Source organism: Dipodomys spectabilis, unplaced genomic scaffold (assembly GCF_019054845.1).
Source record: "Dipodomys spectabilis isolate Male_0828 unplaced genomic scaffold, ASM1905484v1 ptg000015l, whole genome shotgun sequence".
Lineage (NCBI taxonomy): Eukaryota > Metazoa > Chordata > Mammalia > Rodentia > Heteromyidae > Dipodomys > Dipodomys spectabilis.
Genome location: NW_024870692.1, coordinates 11,392,246 through 11,410,413, shown reverse-complemented (window position 1 = coordinate 11,410,413; position 18,168 = coordinate 11,392,246). Strand labels below are relative to the sequence as shown.

Genomic DNA, 18,168 nt, shown 5'->3' with positions numbered 1-18,168 from the left:
TCCAGCTTCAATTTCCAGTTCAGTAAATTACTTAGAGATACAGTAAGATACAACACACATGGACAAAATCTTTAAAAGTATAGAGGAGTCTGTTGTTGCTATTAATCTAGACATCCCCTAAAGTAGATGCTATTAACCTTCATTTCTACTCAGAGCAGAATTTTATGTTCTTAACTTTCACCTAGATAATTATTCTTTCTATATTTTCCATTTTCTATATATCAGATATTTCCCTTTCTGTTATACCATGGCAGAAATAGAGACTACCTTGATTACAAGATGTAAGGTTTCAAGTGTTCCCCGTACCCCTTCTCTTTTAGGTCCATCTGAGTTAGAGATGAACATGGGTGGAGCTCAGTATAGCCAACAAGCTCCTCCCAATCAGACTGCCCCGTGGCCTGAGAGCATCCTGCCTATAGACCAAGCATCTTTCGCCAACCAGAACAGGTAAGTCCTGCACACCAGGAGAACCAGGACAGAAAAGCACTTGTGAGTTCTGTATGTCTTATCATAGTTAAACTTGAAGTGAATTCCTTCTGAATAGGTACTTGACAAATGTTCATGTATTCAGAACAGATCATCTGAGAGAAAGTTAAAGGGCCAGTGAAGTTGGCAAAGCAGCAGTGCAGGGCCCAACAGGTTATAGTAGCAACACAGTATGTCTAGAGTAATAGGAAATCATTGTTTTATATTATCTGTATTTTAACACAATGAAACAATAAAGGACAGTAAAATAAGGTTTATCAGTAGATTAGTAATAGATTTATGGAGGATCTTAAATACCATCCTCTGAAAAACAGATTTTTTTTTCATCAACCTTTTGAAAAATATTTTGAAAAGGAAAGATAGTATATGATCAAATTTGGTTGAGTTTTTGTTCTGGTTTTGTAAGCATACTTGTTTCTTTTCTAATTGCTTTTCACTATTTTTTTTTTTTCTTGAAGGCACTTGGGTTTAAACTCAGGGTCACTATCCATGCTCAGAACTCATTACTGGAGCCATGCCCTCAGTAATTTTTTGATTTATTTTTCAAATAGAGCCTCTTGCTTTTTGCCCAGGGCTATCTTCAGACCACGATCCTTCTACCTCACTTACACCTAAGACATAGCTGGTTTGACAAAGTGTGTGCCATCACGGCCCGTTTGTCTATTAATAGAGAGAAGAGTCTTGCTAACTTTTTTTGCTGTGTAGCCTCAAACCATGATTTTCTGGATATCCATTACTGTGTCCAGTTTTTAATTGCTTTTGAAATATTTTTTGACTTTGCTGCATTGTTACTTCACTGCATGTTTAGGCATGGAGTTATATATTCATCCTGCTTTGTATTTGATATATGTTGAATTTTATTTCTCTATAGGTTCATGGAGTTTTTTGTTTTTGTTTTTCTGGGTTTGAACTCAAAGCTTTGTGCTTGCTATACAGGCATTCTACCACTTCAGCCATGCCCCTAGCTATTTTGACTTTAGTTACCTTTATTCACTTTGCTCAGGCCAGCCATTCCACCTATATCTCCCAAGTAGCTGGGACCACAGGCATGCACCAGTACACATAGAACACTCCATGTGATGCTAGCACTTCTAGCTCTAGACCTGAGTGAAAAGATAAGCAATAGTATTCAGGCCCTAGGTCCAAACCCCAGTACTGGCACAAAGAAAAGGAACATGTAAGTTTCTGCTGAGGTGGAGCACAGCAGCTGGGCATGGTGCGTGGCACGTGAGAGGCCTGGGATCCAGTCCTAGCTCCACAGATGCACACAAAGTGGAGGTATCTGGGAGAGAGAGAGAGAGAGATGTGGATATGGTACACATTGTTGCGGCTAATGAGTAGTTTCTCATTCCTTAGTGCTAAGTGCCTCCTGGGGTATATGTGTATGTTCCTCATTTTCCCTCTGAAGTTTGTCCTCACTAATGGTACATTTATCTGTTAGATGCCACCTAGCTTGTAACTATATTTCTAATTACTCAAAAGGAAGAAAATAATATATTCACTCTATTGTTTTTATTAAGTTTACACTAGAAGTCTGGGTTTTTTCATAAGTTATTCAGCTACAATGTCTCTGAGGGCAGCACTATAACTTAAATTATACTCAAATTTCTAATACCAAGCCATGATACAACATATTTTTCTTGATATAAAGGTTATGCCTCAAACCTATAATCCTAGTTACTCAGGAGGCTGAGATCTGAGAATGGAGGTTGCAAGGCAGCCCCAGGCAGACAAATCAGCAAGATTATCTCCAGTTAGCCATCAATTTAAATTTTTTAAAAATCCCGAACTGGATTCAGCTGACAGCATCATCCTTTGATTAATTTATTCTCACTTAAGAATGAGTTTGCACCTGGGTACAGTGGCTCACACTTGTAATCCTAGTTACCAGGAGGCTGAGATCTGAGAATCGTGGTTCAAAGCCAGCCTGGACAGGAAGTAAAGCTCTGGCTCAAGTGGTAGAGCACTAGCCTTGAACAAAAAAAGCTCAAGGACAGTGCTCAGACACTTGAGTTCAAGCCCCTGGACCAGCATTTAAAAAAAAATATTTTGGTTGTCCTTACAGTGTTTATTTTCCTCATAGTATTATATAGTATTAAAAGAATATAAAACAGACCATTAGCAAAACACAAGTATCATTTTCTCTTTCAGTATTAAAGTAACTCACACTCTGGAAAAGCTCTTCTGGGCCTGGGGTCATGGCTCAAGTGATGGAATTCATACCTATCAAATAGTGCATGACTGAATTCAAACCCTGGTACTGCAAAAAAAAAAAAAAAATACTATAAAAAATAAAAGCATTTTTCTTTTTTAGATAGGGTCTTTGTAACCCAGAGTATCTTGAAACATGTGATCCTCCTGCCCTTACCTCCTGAACACTGGTATTACAAGTGTACACTACTTGCACAGCGAAGAGGGGTTTGTTTGTTTTGTGTGCTGATCCTGGGGCTTGAACTCATGGGTAACGTGCTATCCCTGGGCCTTTTTGCTCAAGGCTAGTGCTCTGTCACCTGAAACAGAGCTCTGCTTCTGGCTTTTTGATAGTTAATTGGAGATTAGCATTTCACAGACTTTCCTGCCCAGGCTAGGCTCAAACCACAATCTCCAAATCTCAGCTTCCAGAATATCTAGGATTATGGGCCTGAGCCAGCAGCAGTAGTGTTATGATTTTACCCCTAAATTATCTTACAATCTCATCTCTAATGTGCGTCTTGGTGGTCAACCTTAAGGGTCTTTGATAAATATTTGCCAGTTCTGGGTATGCATGACAAGGCAATGTCCTTATCAGTCATGTCAGCTTTAATCTAGCTGCAGCTAAGATCAAGAAAAAAAAAGTCTCTTCTTTCCACATGTACATCATAGCCTCCTGTAGAAAAATCCTGAGAAATCAGTCAGCACAGTCCTTTGGTGTATACTAAATAGATGTCTACATAATCGTGAGAGCAGATTATTGTACCAGGACTCACACTGACCCACAGCCTCTCAGAGTTATCTTCAGAATCTCCAGCAGATGTTCGGACCTGGAAAACCTAAGCATCCATTTTGTCAGATGTGAAGTGGAGACAATGGGAACAAAATCATGCCTACAAGTGCCTAGATTTGTGTGGATATTTAAATGTATCTTTTATTTTAGATTGTCATTTTGTTCTCTGTTGGGCTGGTGTGGGAGTTTATTGCAGAGACCCTGGAAGCTGACTAGCTTATCAATCAGCTCAAGATGAAGTTTGTCTCTTTGCAGGCAGCCATTTGGCAGCTCTCCCGATGACTTGCTGTGTCCACATCCTGCATCTGAGTCCCCGAGTGATGAGGGAGCCCTCCTGGACCAGCTTTATCTGGCCTTGAGGAACTTTGATGGCCTTGAGGAGATTGATAGAGCTTTGGGAATACCAGAACTGGTCAGCCAGGTAGGCACCCAAAACAGCAGGGGATCCATCCCCTCTGACAGCCACAGATGCTGCTCTTTCCTTTCTTTGCATGTAACCTTCCGTTGGTTTTACAGTATACTTTTTGTTTCCCAATAGGATGGCTATGTTTGTTTGTTCTCCCTTCTTTCCTTTACTCTCACATAAACTTTTGCCCAGGAAAAAACCTAGGATTTGTGTTATTGGGCAGAAGGGCAGAAACTCAAGCACAGCTCACCTCGTGTTCACTCTTGCTGACAGGGAGGGACACACAGGGAGCAGAGAACAGAGGAAGTACAAGGATCCTAGCTGCCCGGTGACCTAGGCCCTTCACCTGGAAGGGAAGCTAGGATGAACAATCCATTTACAGTGGGCAGGTGTAGGTGGCTGTTGGTGGTAAAGGAATCCTTTACAGGTAGCTAAGCAGAGGTTAGGGGTGACTACAACTTACTAATCATTTTGATCTTTATGTACATAGGGCCCATAATAATTTGGGAGATATTTAAACAAATGAGAAAATTATAAAGTTACTCAGTCTTAGCTTATTTTCCTTTTCTTCTCCTGGCAATTAGTTTGTTACTTTTAAAACCCATGCCTCTGCTTTGAGAGAACTTGGTAGCAATGATATAAATAGCTTACAGTATCAGAAAATACACAGTGCTTTCTAAAGCTAGCCACATGCACCCACGTTCCATGAAGCAGCACTTCCTGATTCGCTGTAGGATGAGTGACCCAGAAAATCCATCCTGCTCTTGTCACTTCTTCCTCTTTACTCAGCATGAGTCATCTTTATTTCTTTTTGCTATAAAGTACTATCCAAGGTCCAGTGTACATCTTAGATGTCTGGCATGTCACTGGGTCTGTGAGGAAGGTTTTACGGATGCCTCTTAAGCATTAAAAATAGTCTTGTCATAATTCCCACTGTTTAACAGACTAAGTGGGAGTTCAGACTTGTCGATTCATACTGAAAACAGCATAAGGGAAAGATATGACTGGAGGTTACATGGGTAACCTGAAGTAAATTAAAAAAGGAAAATGGAGGTTAACTACTTGCTGTGTGGCTAACTGGCTTTGCCTTTAGTGTCAGTTAGATTTAACATTCTGATTAATTATCTGATTAATTTTTCAGATTAATTATCCTTGAGTTTGTCTAAGGGAAATGTTTAAATGTCCTTGGGAGTAGTGGAGCACTGGTGGCTCATCCTATAATCCTAGCTACTGAAGAAGCTCTTGAAGATTGCCATTCCAAGCCAGTCCTGGCAGAAAAGTCTATGAGACTCTTATCCCCAGTTAACCACCAAAAAAACAGAAGTGGAGCTGTGGCTCAAGTGATAGAGCATCAGCGTTAAGCAAAAAAAGCTCAGTGACAGTGCCCAGGCCCTGAGTTCAAGCCCCAGGAAAGACAGACAGACACACACACACACACACACACACACACACACACACACACACACACGCACGCACGCACGCACACACACAAACTTACCACTTTTAGATGTTATCTGAACCTCATGTCTGTGACTGGCTTTGATTGATGGGGTGAAGAGAAGTGTTCTGTAGCTGTGACTCATTTCTCCCTTCACTTGGGAATAGGACTGCTGAAAGTCAGGCTCTCAACCCCTGCTTCTGTCTTTGTATAAATGGACCTTCCAAACAGATATCATAACATAGAAATGTGGAGTCTAGCTAATGATACTTTTTTGTAGTAAGTACAGGTAAACAGCTTCAAATGTATGAGCAAGAGAAAACAGCCTTATATTTACTGTGCTGGTTTTAGTGGCCTTGTTTATTTTTTATATATAATTTTCTTCATAATAATAATGTATTGTAGAGAGGGTTACCATTTCATAAGTCAAGTAATGAATACATTTCTTTGATGAATAGTGTCACCCCTTCCTTTGTTTTCCCCCAGTTTCCCCCTCCTGTCCCTGCCTACATTGTTCATTTATTTATCTACTTATTTGTCATTGGGGCTTTCTCCTCAGAGCCAAGCAGTAGATCCAGAACAGTTCTCAAGTCAGGATTCCAACATCATGCTGGAGCAGAAGGCCCCTGTTTTCCCACAGCAGTATGCATCTCAGGCCCAGATGGCACAGGGCAGCTATACTCCCATGCAAGATGCAAACTTCCACACCATGGGACAGCGGCCTAGTTATGCTGCGCTCCGTATGCAGCCCAGACCAGGCCTCAGACCTACAGGCCTAGTGCAGAACCAGCCAAATCAACTGAGACTACAGCTTCAGCACCGCCTCCAAGCACAGCAGGTTTGTTCTTCCATGGGGCCTTCAGCATTGGGATGGTGGTGGAAACACAGGAAGATTAGTTGTATATCCAACAATATGCCGGTACTGGGTCAGCCAGGGCAGTTACTGAAAAAAGGTGATTGAAAGTAAAATATGTTCTGTTTAAAAAAGGTATTGATTCCTATCTATCTGTGTTTAGAATCGCCAGCCACTTATGAATCAAATCAGCAATGTTTCAAATGTGAACCTAACTCTGAGGCCTGGAGTACCTACACAGGTAAGAGAGCGGACTAGGCATCTACTTTCACTATGTTAAATTCTGTTGTCATTTCTTCTTCCTTGCTAATGTGAGTCAGATTATGGCCTAAAAAGGCCATAAGATCCACATCAACATACTGGTTCTACTCTGTCCCATCTATTTAGACTCTCACTTTTTTAGTTTCTTCTAGATGCAGCTATCTTTATTGCCAGCTTCAGTTGATTCTTGGTATTACATAAAGTTACTTGTATTTCATAAAGTTGCTGCCAATACTGAGTTAGAGAGTGCTAAGCTATTGCCCTGGGAAGAGAAAAGGCTTTGGATCCTACAAGCCTATGGCCACAATGCTCTCAGCCAGTCAGCCAATACATAAACTTGTTTTATGTGAGTTTCTGTTCAAAGACATGTATGTGTGTGTGTCTGTCTGTCTGTCTGTCTGTATATTGTATCATTAACATTGAACTCTTGGATAATAAACTGTAACTGAAGCCTAAACACCATGAGGTAAGCACATCAGAGTTTTATACCTCATAACTGCGGACAGCATTTCTTTATTATACTTAATGACTACTTAAACAGTAAAATCATCAACAGAAAGACCAATGTGAATATTATGAAACTATTTTGGCAGTCTCTTAACATTAAGAAAAAGTATTATCTCACTTCACCTTAGTGAGTGATGTGCGTGTTGGGCATCTGAAATTATTTGCCAAGGTTTTTGTGACCATGTATGGCTATAATGGTGCCATAAGCTATGATTTTGGTGTTAACAAATAAATTTTAGTGAGCAAGTGGATTTACAAATATAAAAGTCACAAATGACAAAAAGTTTGACTAAATCTTCTTAAACATAAACAGCTGTATCCCTCTTACTGGTACTTTTTCCTTCATCCATTCATGTGTGCCTCTTCTCCTCCTTCCTTGTCCTGGCCTCCCTTATCCTGTCTGTCTTCTTGTGCTTCCTTCCTTTCTGCAACTGGAGTACCGTATCACCGTTTGGCACAATGACTGATTCTTTTGAATATTCCTTGAACAAACTACCAATCTTCTGATGGGCATGGTGGCATACTCTATAATCACAGCACTTGATATATGGAAGACAAGAATATTGCAAGTTTTAAGGCTAGTCTAGACTACATAACAAGACCCAAAAACAAAACAAAGTCTTCCTATAAAAAACACTGTGGGCCTAGGAATGTGGCTTAGTAGTAGAGTGCTTGCCTTGCATGCATGAAGCCCTGTGTTCGATTCCTCAGTACCACATAAACAGAAAAAGGCAGAAGTGGCACTGTGGCTCAAAGGGTAGAGTGCTAGCATTGAGCAAAAGAAGTTCAGGGACAGTGCCCAGGCCCTGAGTTCAAGACCCAGGACTGGCAAAAAAGAAAAAAACACTGTGTTCTTTTGAAGTCCTTTAGTTACCTGTACTCTCACAAAATGAGTAAATGGATATTATCAGGACTTTAGAATCATCGTATGTGTAGAAATTAACTCACATACTTAATCAGCAGTTATTCAATTCTAAGTAGTCTCTCCTTCCTATGTAATTTTATTTTCCAAGTAACTGTACATGAGACAGTATCATTGGTTTCCTTTTTAATCTGGATCTATTCTATTGTTCTTCTCTGTGTATTGATCTAGGCACCTATTAATGCACAGATGCTGGCCCAGCGACAGAGGGAAATCCTAAACCAGCATCTTCGACAGAGACAAATGCATCAGCAACAGCAAGTTCAGCAGAGAACTTTGATGATGAGAGGACAAGGGTTGAATATGACACCAAGCATGGTGGCTCCTAGTGGTATACCAGCAACCATGAGCAATCCCCGGATTCCCCAGGCAAATGCCCAGCAGTTTCCATTTCCTCCAAACTACGGTACTGGATTCACATCCCCACCACCTCTCACCAGTCCTTTCTCCCCAGTGTCCCCCAGTCATGGGTCACAGCTCCTCTCTCACAGCTCTTTGCATGGCTCCCAGATGAATCTGGCTAACCAGGGAATGATAGGAAACCTGGGAGGACAGTTGGGGCCTGGCTGGAGTCCCCAAGTCCAGCACAGTACCTTCCAGGCTCTCAGCTCAGGTACCTCCTTTTCTCTGAGTGCAGGTCTTACTTTAAGAATGACCGAAGTAAGTGTGTATGTGTAGAGTGTATGTGTCTGTCTGTCAGGCGTGTGAATGTGTATGAGTGTATCTGTTCTAATCAATGCCTGTGAACACAGTGCACATATATTTCTATTTATATTTGAATGCCTCTGAGACTGACTCAAACAAATCAATAGATGAAATACAAACTGTTTAATAATGGAATAAACATACATAATAGTTACTCTTTTAAAGCTTTTGAAAAATAAGATTTTATGGATTACATTATGAAGAGGTAATTCTTTTTATATATTATTTTTTATTGTAAAAATACTGTACAGAGGGGTTACAGTTACACGAGTAAGGTAATGAGTACATTTCCTATGGAGCATTGTCACCTCCTCCTTTGTTTTTCCCCTGCCATCCCTTCCCTCCCACCTCCCCAGGTGCTCCCTCCCCGCCTCAAGAGGTAATTCTGAGAAGTACTATATGGAAACCATAATGGGAGACCTCTTAGTTTACTTCATATTGATTTGTTCTTCAGTGTCCGTCTTAAGAGATAAAATACCAAGCATGTAATGTCATGAACATTAAAATTAATGTGCATGTTGTGTTCAATTAATAGCTGAATTTTTGATAGATGTAAATGCTTACATTAATATTCAAAATGTCTTTCCCTAACCCTTGTTGGAATTATCTATATATAGCCAGTAACAACTTTGTGTTGGCTAGATTCTAGTATCCTAATTCTTTAAAGAAACAAAGGTAATGTGTAACTTGTTATATTAGTGTATGGATCTTAAACTTCTACTGCTAATTTAAGTATTAATTAGTAAGTATTATTAATGAGTTTTACAAGTCTGAAGCAAAAATAAATTTAGTGCACATCTCTGAAACATTCAGGAGGTGTTGCCTGTTTTCCCAGTTTCCTTTCTCCAGTTCCTTTTTGGATTTTGTGTGTGTGTGTACGTGTGTGTGTGTACGTGTGTGTGTGTGTGTGTGTGTGTGTGTGTGTGTGTGTGTGTGTGTGTGTGTGTGTATTATTATGGCCCTCAAACCATGGAGATATGGAATATGAAACTGTTTTCTCAAAGTATGGAGATTTTTTTTCCCTTTGTGCAATTTTTTGTGGGGGCTCAGGATCATTTTTTAAAATGTATATAATTAATCAGCATATGATCATGTGTTTGAAAGTTTCTTTATGTACTTAATTTGGAATGCTCTCTTTTTTTCCCCTCGTCTCCACAAAGAACCTAACGATCTCTGGGTTTCTATTTTATTTTTTTTTTGAAGGAATAAGTCAGCAACCTGATCCTGGCTTCACTGGGGCTACGACTCCCCAGAGTCCTCTAATGTCGCCCAGAATGGCACATACCCAGAGCCCCATGATGCAGCAGTCTCAGGCCAACCCAGCCTATCAGGCCCCCTCCGACATGAATGGATGGGCACAAGGGAACATGGGTGGAAACAGGTAACACCACATTAAGTCATTCTGATACAAATGATAAGGAAAGCTTCTATAGATTACCTTTCTTTTTATCCTCATTTTTAAAAATGTATTAGCTGAAGAAGGGTCATGCCAATATACTTCTATATAAGCCAGTTTACTCTCCTAGAGAAAAAAGTACCAGAGATTTACAAAAACTGTTTTAGCAAAACATCTTTCCTTTAGAGGTAAAAGGAGCAGTCCAATCAGGTACTCCCATACCTATTTATCATAGAACTTCTATGGAAGTTCTATCAGGACAATGATAAGACAAACAAAAGGTCCCTCTGATGCTACCAGGACAGTGGGGAATATATGTGGACTATTGTAGTGATATAGAAGCTAGAAAGAGTTTGATTCCTTTGCAGCCTTCTGGAGCACTTCCTCTGTTATTTTAGGCCTCACCACTACCATGACTACCATGCTGCATGCCCCCTCCAAGCCCTCCCCCCAGTTCATTTAAGTTACTGTAAATAAGTGCCTGAGAAACAAGTGCTCAGAACTGCTGCCTCTATTTGCAGCCAGATGCTAACATTTATCTTTCTGCTCTGTTCTAGCATGTTTTCACAACAATCCCCACCACACTTCGGGCAGCAAGCAAACACCAGCATGTACAATAACAACATGAACATCAATGTATCCATGGCGACCAACACAGGTGGCATGAGCAACATGAACCAGATGACAGGACAGATCAGCATGACCTCAGTGACCTCTGTGCCTACGTCAGGGTTGCCCTCCATGGGTCCCGAGCAGGTGGGCGCCAGGGAGAAGCAGCAGGTGTCTACTAGCCATAGCTTTCTGTCTGTTTCTGCACTAGCTGTATCTTCGCACCTTCCTAGTGTCTGCTCTCAACTCCCACTTACATTTTAAAGGTTTTTTTTTTTTTTTACCAGATTTTTACCTTTGTTAATGAAATTAATAGAAATGCTTATTAATGAGATAAATATGGAAGAATTCCTATCAATTTTTTTATGTTTCTTTTACATCATTTACATTTTTTCTTTTATTTGGGGAATTTAACAGTACTAAATGAATCTAACTTCTATGGCTTTGTTTGGGGTTTGCAGATTAAGAACTGATTTTTCTTTTTCCATCATGGGGCTTGAACTCTGGGCCTGGGACAACTCAAAGCGAGCACTCTACCACACCACCACTTCAGGTTTTCAGGTGGTTAATTGGAGATAAGAGTCTCATAGACTTTCCTGCCCGGGCTGGCTTTGAATAGAGATCTTCAGATCTAAGCATCCTTAGTAGCTAGGATTACAGGCGTGAGCCACCAGTGCCTGGCTCATTTTCATTTCATTTTTAAATGTAAAACCAGATTTAAAAAAAAAACTATCTGCCTCCTAGTTGGCTTAAAATACTGACACACATCCTCCAAAAACTTTTCCTTTTGATGTCAGGAGATAAAACTCAATGGTAAAACACTTTCCTAGCATGTGCAAGGTTCCTGGACAGTCTCTAGCCAAAGATAAAATATTCTTTTTACTACTAGAAATAATCCTGTCCCTAAGCATGCACCTGCTTCACTAGGTGATGGATAGTAAGTCAACAGCCTACAATTTAAAACTCTGGATGGTTCAGAGGTAAAGCTATATAGATTAGTAATTTTAACATGGTATTACAGATCTTTTGAAGAACCCAAAATACTATTTATTTGACTACTGAACTTCAGTAGTTTGTTCAAAGTAAAAAATGGTGGTAAGAACCCTGAATCTTACTTCATATTTGGACAAACTGAGACATGGGAAGTTTAAATGACACCAACAATGAATTCTTGGCATGCCCATGAATTTCAATTTAGAATGTGATTTTGAGAATAGACAATTGAAGTTTGGGTAGTCTGTTTTGTGAAAAGTTTCTAAAGGTTACAGTGCTTTCTTTATTCTATAAAATGATTATTTTGCATATTTATGAGACAATTAAAGCTCTTTACTATAAGACTGTGTGCTTATAGTAATAACTTGTATGTCTGTTATAACTGATCAGTTTAGTTTAAATCAGCCATAAACAGTTATAGCATGAATATGTTTCCATTATCTCCAAATTTAATTTCTGTATAGAACGTAAATAGAGTATACTTTTGAAGACAGCTAGTTTTCATGTTTCTGTATATTCTTCCTAAAGTACATACATGAGAGAATAGGATAAAGCTATTTTTGTGTGGTCTCTTCCTCAGTATTATACCGCTAAAACAAAGAAGAGGAAAGTCAATGGTCAGTTTTTCCATGTACACTTTGGATGCCCTACCATCGTTTCTTATTGCCCTCAGGTTAATGATCCTGCTCTGAGGGGAGGCAGCCTTTTCCCAAACCAGCTGCCTGGAATGGATATGATTAAGCAGGAAGGAGATGCATCACGGGTAAGCAACTGACATGTGACCTGTGAAGTGAAATAAAGAGTGTTTTTGTTTGGGTTTTTGGTTTTGGGGCTTTGGGGCAGAGCTGAGGACTAAACTCAGGGCCTTTCACTCACCAGGCAAGTATTCTTCCACTGAGTTAAATCCCCAACTCCAAAAATGAGTATTTTATAGGCCAAAATTGGCATAGATGTGTTATCAACTAGTAAGGTAGAGGTAATTGTAAAATTGCTTTCATTTGGCATAGTGTTCTGGCATGAATATTTTAATTCAGTTGATGGTAGTGTATGACCTTAGTTTTGCACTGAAATGATAATATAACAAAACAATAAAATTTGTCATTTAGGACAAATTTTTCTTATTGCCTGTTCTGAATGATAATAAATGTTTAGGAAGATAAAGAATTAACTTTTACTTGCTTTCCCTTAATTAAGTCTTAGTGTTTTTATTTCATTGTGCTTCAGCAGCAATCTTGTATCTTGCTTATATTATTTGCTTATGACAGTTGAAACACTTCAAGAGGAGTTACATTTCCATGGTCTATGTGTGCCTGGCACAGATGTGTGAACCGCTTAGTACACAAGTAACTGGGCCTGCACAGTACACTTTAGAGAAGAGATACAACTCTCAGCAGTAAAGAACACTCTTAAAACTCTATCCAAAGTAAAACAAACTTGGATAGGGTAGGTGCACCAGCAGAAGGACAAAGGAAGAATGTGGGTGGGGATGAATATGGTCAGCAGAGTTTGTTTCCATGTATTGAAAAAGAACAATGAAATCTGAACTTGTTTTCAGAAGTAGAGAATTGAGAGAGTGACAGATGGGGGAAATTAATATTGATACATTGTTTAGATGAATGGAAATGTCACAGTGAAATAATGAAGCTCTCCTTGTACAACTAATGTATGCTAATCTTTGTAAGCCAGTCACCAGTAGTATATACCTATAATCCTAGCTACTCCAGAAGCTGAGATCTGGAGATTTGCAGTTTGAAGACAGGTCAGCAAAAAAGTCCATGAGACTCTTTATCTCCAATTAACTACCCCAGAAAGGCCTGAAGTAGAGCTGTGGCTTAATTGGTAGAACACTAGCCTTGCAAAAGCTCATAGATACTGCCCAGGCCGTGGGTTCAAGCCACAGGACTGGCACCCAAAGAAAAAAAACACCTATCCAATGGAGAAACATAAGATTGATGTTGAATTGCCTCAAAAAAAGAGCCTGTCAGGCTGGGAAGGTGGCTCAGTGGTAGAGCACTTGCCTTGCATGCATGAGGCCCTGGGTTCGATTCCTCAGTACCACATAAGCAAAAAGAAAAAAACCAGAAGTGGCGCTGTGGCTCAAGTGGTAGAGCGCTAGCCTTGAGCTGAAGAGCTGAGGGACAGCACCCAGGCCCAGAGTTCAGGCCCCACGACCAGACCCAAAAAACAAAAACAAAAAACCTGTCAGGGGGCTGGGAAGGTGGCGCAGTGGTAGAGCGCTTGCCTTGCATGCATGAGGCCCTGGGTTTGATTCTCAGCACCACATAAGTAGAAAAGGCCAGAAGTGGCGCTGTGGCTCAAGATGTAGAGCGTTAGCCTTGAGCTGAAGAGCTGAGGGACAGCGCCCAGGCTGTCTCCTCCCCCCCCCCCCATGCAAAAAAAGTGCCTCTTGGATGGTTTTGTTAATAATACTAACAGTCACGCTTAGAAAGTCAGTATAAATTTGATCCTTATTTTAGTATCATAATTTTCTCAATGTGACTTCATGTGGTTTTTTAAATTTTTATTAACACATACTAATTTTATAAAACAATAGGTTTAACTGTGACATTTTCTTGCATGTATACCATGTACGTTGATCAGATTTCACCCCTGCACTTCCTGATATTGTTCCTTTGTTACCAGTTCCTTTCCTCTCCAAATAGTCTCGTGTGTGTGTGTGTGTGTGTGTGTGTGTGTGTGTAATGTACATAGGTGTTTAAATCTAGATTCCAAATATCAGAGAAAACATTGGTCTTCCTGACTTTGGCCTGTTCACTTAAATTAGTTTTCAGTTCTATCCATCTTACTATAAATGACAATGATCTTATTATTTTTTTAATAAAACCCTATTGAGTATAGATACCATGTTTTCTTTGTGATAGGCACATAGGTTAATTCTGTGACTTGAGTATTGTCAATAGTATTGCAGTAAACACAGGTATACATGCATCTGTCATATATGTAGGGTTTGGGGTTTTTTTTGGTATATACCAGTGACTGGTATTTCTTATTTTTAGTTCTTGAGAAAATTCCATGCTGATTTCCATAGTGATTGCACTAGTTTTCATTCCCAGCCACAGTGTATAAGGGTTTCTTTTTCTCATATCCTTGGAAGCATTTGTTGTTGGTTGGTGTTGTTATTGTTGGGGGGTGGGGGTTGATGGCCATTATGCCTGGGCTAAGATGGAATCTCAGTATAGTTTTGATTTGTGTTTCCCTAATGGCTAAGATATGAAACATTTATTTGTCTTTTTATTGGTCACTTGTACTACTTCTTTTGAAGTAGTATGGACTGTCCAATTCATTTGCCTGTTTATTGGTTGGATTATGGGGGAAGAGGTGATAGGAGCAATTGTCAATTCTTGGTCATTTCCAGAACTATTGGAATCTTGTTTAGAAAGTCATTTAGAAAGTATTTCCTCCTATTTGTAACTACTGGTTTTCTAGAAGTTTCAAATGTTCAGATCTTACATTAAGGTCTTTGATCCATTTTTAATTGGTTTTTGTGTAATATGAGAGATAGGGCTCTAAGTCCAGTCTATTACATGTGGTTATGGAATTTTTTCCAGCAGCTACTTTTCTCCAGTATGTTTTTAGTACCTTTGTTGGGAATTGGGTAGTATTAGTTGTACAAATTTATTTCTGTGTTCTCTGTTATATTTCACTGGCCTGTCTGTTTTTTGTTCTAGGACTATGCTATTTTTGTTACTATGGCTCTGTAGTATAATTTAAATAAAGTTTTATAATACCTTCAGCACAGTCCTTTTTGATCAGAATTTCTTTGGCTATTTAGAGTTCTTTGAGTTTCCATATAAATTTTAGGAACACTAGGGGCTGGAAAGGTGGCTCAATGGTAGAGTGCTTGCCTTGCATGCATGAGGCCCTGGGTTCGATTCCTCAGCACTACATAAACAAACAAAAAAAAAAGCCGTAAGTGGCTCTGTGGCTCAAGTGGTAGAGCGGCACTAGCCTGGAGCTGAAGAGCTGAGGGACAGTGCCCAGGCCCAGAGTTGAGGCCCCACAACCGGACCCAAAAATAAAAATAAAAAAATAAATTTTAGGAACACTTTTTTTTATTTCTGTAAGGGATTCCACTGGAGTTTTGATGGGAGATTGCAGTAAATCTGTAGATTGCTTCCTGTAATATAGCCATTTTCACACTATGAATTCATCAATGAATGTGAGTTCTTCCTTCTGATGTCTTCTTGCTTGATGTTCATAGTTCTTGCAGTTAGATATCTTTTAACTCCCAGGTTAGGTTTATTCCTAGGTACTTTTTAAAAAACCTATTATGAATGGTACTGTTTTCCTGATTTCTTTCTCAGTTCATCATTTGTATCTAAAAAAGCTACTGATTGATATATGTTAATTATTTGTGTATTCTGCTACTTTGCCAAAGGTGTTTAATCAGATCTGAGTTTTCTGGTGGAGACTTGAGTCTTTTAAGTATAGGACCATCTCTGCAAATATGGGTAACTTGACTCTCCTTCTTTATTATTATTCTTGCCTTACTGCTCTGACTGAGAATCCAGCACTTTATTGACTAAAAATAAAAGTCACGTTTCTTTTTTTTTTTTTTTTTTTGTCTGTCGGTGGTGGGGCTTGAACTCTGGGCCTGGGCATTGTCCCTTAGCTCTTCAGCTCACGCTCTACCACTTGAGCCACAGAGCCACTTCTGGTTTTCTATGTGGTTTATTGGAGCTAAGAGTCTCATGGACTTTTCTGCCTGGACTTTCCTGCCCAGTCTGGCTTTGGACTGTGATGCTCAGATCTCAGCCTCCTTAGCAGCTAGGATTACAGGCGTGAGTCAGGTCTCTTGTGGGCAGCGAATGATTCAAATGTGGTGGTTGTCGATGATGATGTTTTGGTGGCAATATTGCACCTTGAACCCAGGGCCTGGGTGCTGTCCTTGAGCTTATTCCACTAAGGTGGAGCCCCACAACTTAAGTCACTCCTCCACTTCCGGTTTTTGCCAGTTAACTGGAGATAAGAGTTTACTCTTGGATTTATCTGTCCAAGATGACTTCACATCCCTGAATATTTATTTAGTGTTAGGCATTAGTATCTGGTCTCTAGCTGAATCTTGTTTGTTTGTTTTTTAAACAATTCATCCATTCATCTTATAATTGAGATTCAAGACTTTTAAGCCAGGCACTAGTGACTCCTGCCTGTAGGCCCAACTACTCTGGAGGCTGAGATCTAAGGATCACAGTTTGAAGTCAGCACAGGTAGACAACACATCCCTAAGACTTTTGTCTCCAGTTAGCCAGCAAGGATCTGGAATTGGAGCTCTGACAAATGGTAGAGCACCAAAAGCCAAATAAGAGCCTGATTTCAAGGCTTATCGCCAGCAACAACACAGACAGAGAGACAGAGAGAAACTTCACATTCAGGGTTATTACTGAAATGTTTAACTTATACATTTGTCTTAGAAGTTTGCTGATTTACTGAGTTAATACTATTTAGTTTGTTCCTATTTCTCATTTGTTTATTTATTCTGCTAAGAGCTCTCCTGCTTATGCATAATTTTTCTTCCCTTCTCTGTGTCCTATTCTTTTAAATATCTTATGCAATGCTGGCTTAGTAGTCATAAACTACATTTGATTATGCTTATCATGGAAGGTTTTTATTTCTCCTTCAATTTAAAGAATAACTTTTCTGAATATAGTAATCTTGATTGGCAGTTTGGTTCTTTTTGTTATTGGGGTTTTTTTTCAGGGACTGAATTATATCAGTTCTACCTTTGTGATTCTTGTTAATTTGTCTTTGAACATAACTTGGCACATAACCAGCACCAGCTTTGAGCATTCTTTATTATTTTATTATAATAACAATGGAGTTGTTCTTTTCTGATCATGCCTGTTTGGAGTTCTACATGGATGTCCATTTTCTCCCTAGATTTCACATTTTAACAAGTCATCAATTTTTGGAAATGTCGTGTTGCCTTGCAAGTTGTGATTTGTGCATCTGTTTAGGGTAGATATCTTCTAGTTTTATTAGGGTTTTCTTAATGAGCAACCTCCTTTTGAGGATGCAGTCAGTTTAGCTTTTTATTGGTTAGATAGGCCTCAGGCCTTGCCCAGGCTGGCCTTGAACCGTGATCCTCTGAGCTAAGATTACAGGTTACATAGTTTTTTTTGTTCTTATTGTTTTGTTTTGGAGTCAGAGTCTCCTTCAACTCAGATTCTCTTACCTTAGTCTTGTATACTGAGATTGTAAGTATGCACCACCATGCCTTGTTTAGAAGGGACATTTTATTGGCAATGTATTTGTGTAAGTTTGGGGATAGATTAGGAAATGGCAGCTTTCCTGGGTTATATGCTGCCAAAATCAAGGACATTTGGCAACTGTGTTCATCAGTAATATTTGTGGGAGAAATGGAATTGGACAAGGATATGCTGGTTCAGTAGCACAAGCCAATCACAACAGATTGGTAGTCCATTTGCAGATTATGTCCTGCAAGAAATTGCACAGAATCTGTTGTGCTGTCTTCATCCCCCTGGAAGCCTCGAGTCTAGTTAGAGCAGCCCCTCTGCCTCCCTGTGTCAGTCATGGAAACTCGTTGGCATTATTTAGAACAGTCGGGTCGTTGAAAGTTTTTGTGATGCG

The 18,168-nt window shown here is 39.6% G+C and overlaps 1 protein-coding gene across 4 annotated transcripts in view; it reads left to right on the top strand.

The window, feature by feature from the left end:
* The window catches only part of Ncoa2 (nuclear receptor coactivator 2), a 258,130-nt gene that overhangs the window by 234,710 nt on the left and 5,252 nt on the right, over positions 1–18,168 (top strand). For all 4 annotated transcript variants that reach the window (XM_042665844.1, XM_042665840.1, XM_042665843.1 and 1 more), the window contains 8 exons: positions 321–447; positions 3,725–3,890; positions 5,873–6,151; positions 6,330–6,407; positions 8,028–8,262; positions 9,765–9,942; positions 10,515–10,713; positions 12,233–12,322. In XM_042665844.1, the coding sequence (XP_042521778.1) occupies positions 321–447; positions 3,725–3,890; positions 5,873–6,151; positions 6,330–6,407; positions 8,028–8,262; positions 9,765–9,942; positions 10,515–10,713; positions 12,233–12,322 (1,352 nt within the window). The remainder of the gene's footprint in view (positions 1–320; positions 448–3,724; positions 3,891–5,872; positions 6,152–6,329; positions 6,408–8,027; positions 8,263–9,764; positions 9,943–10,514; positions 10,714–12,232; positions 12,323–18,168) is intronic.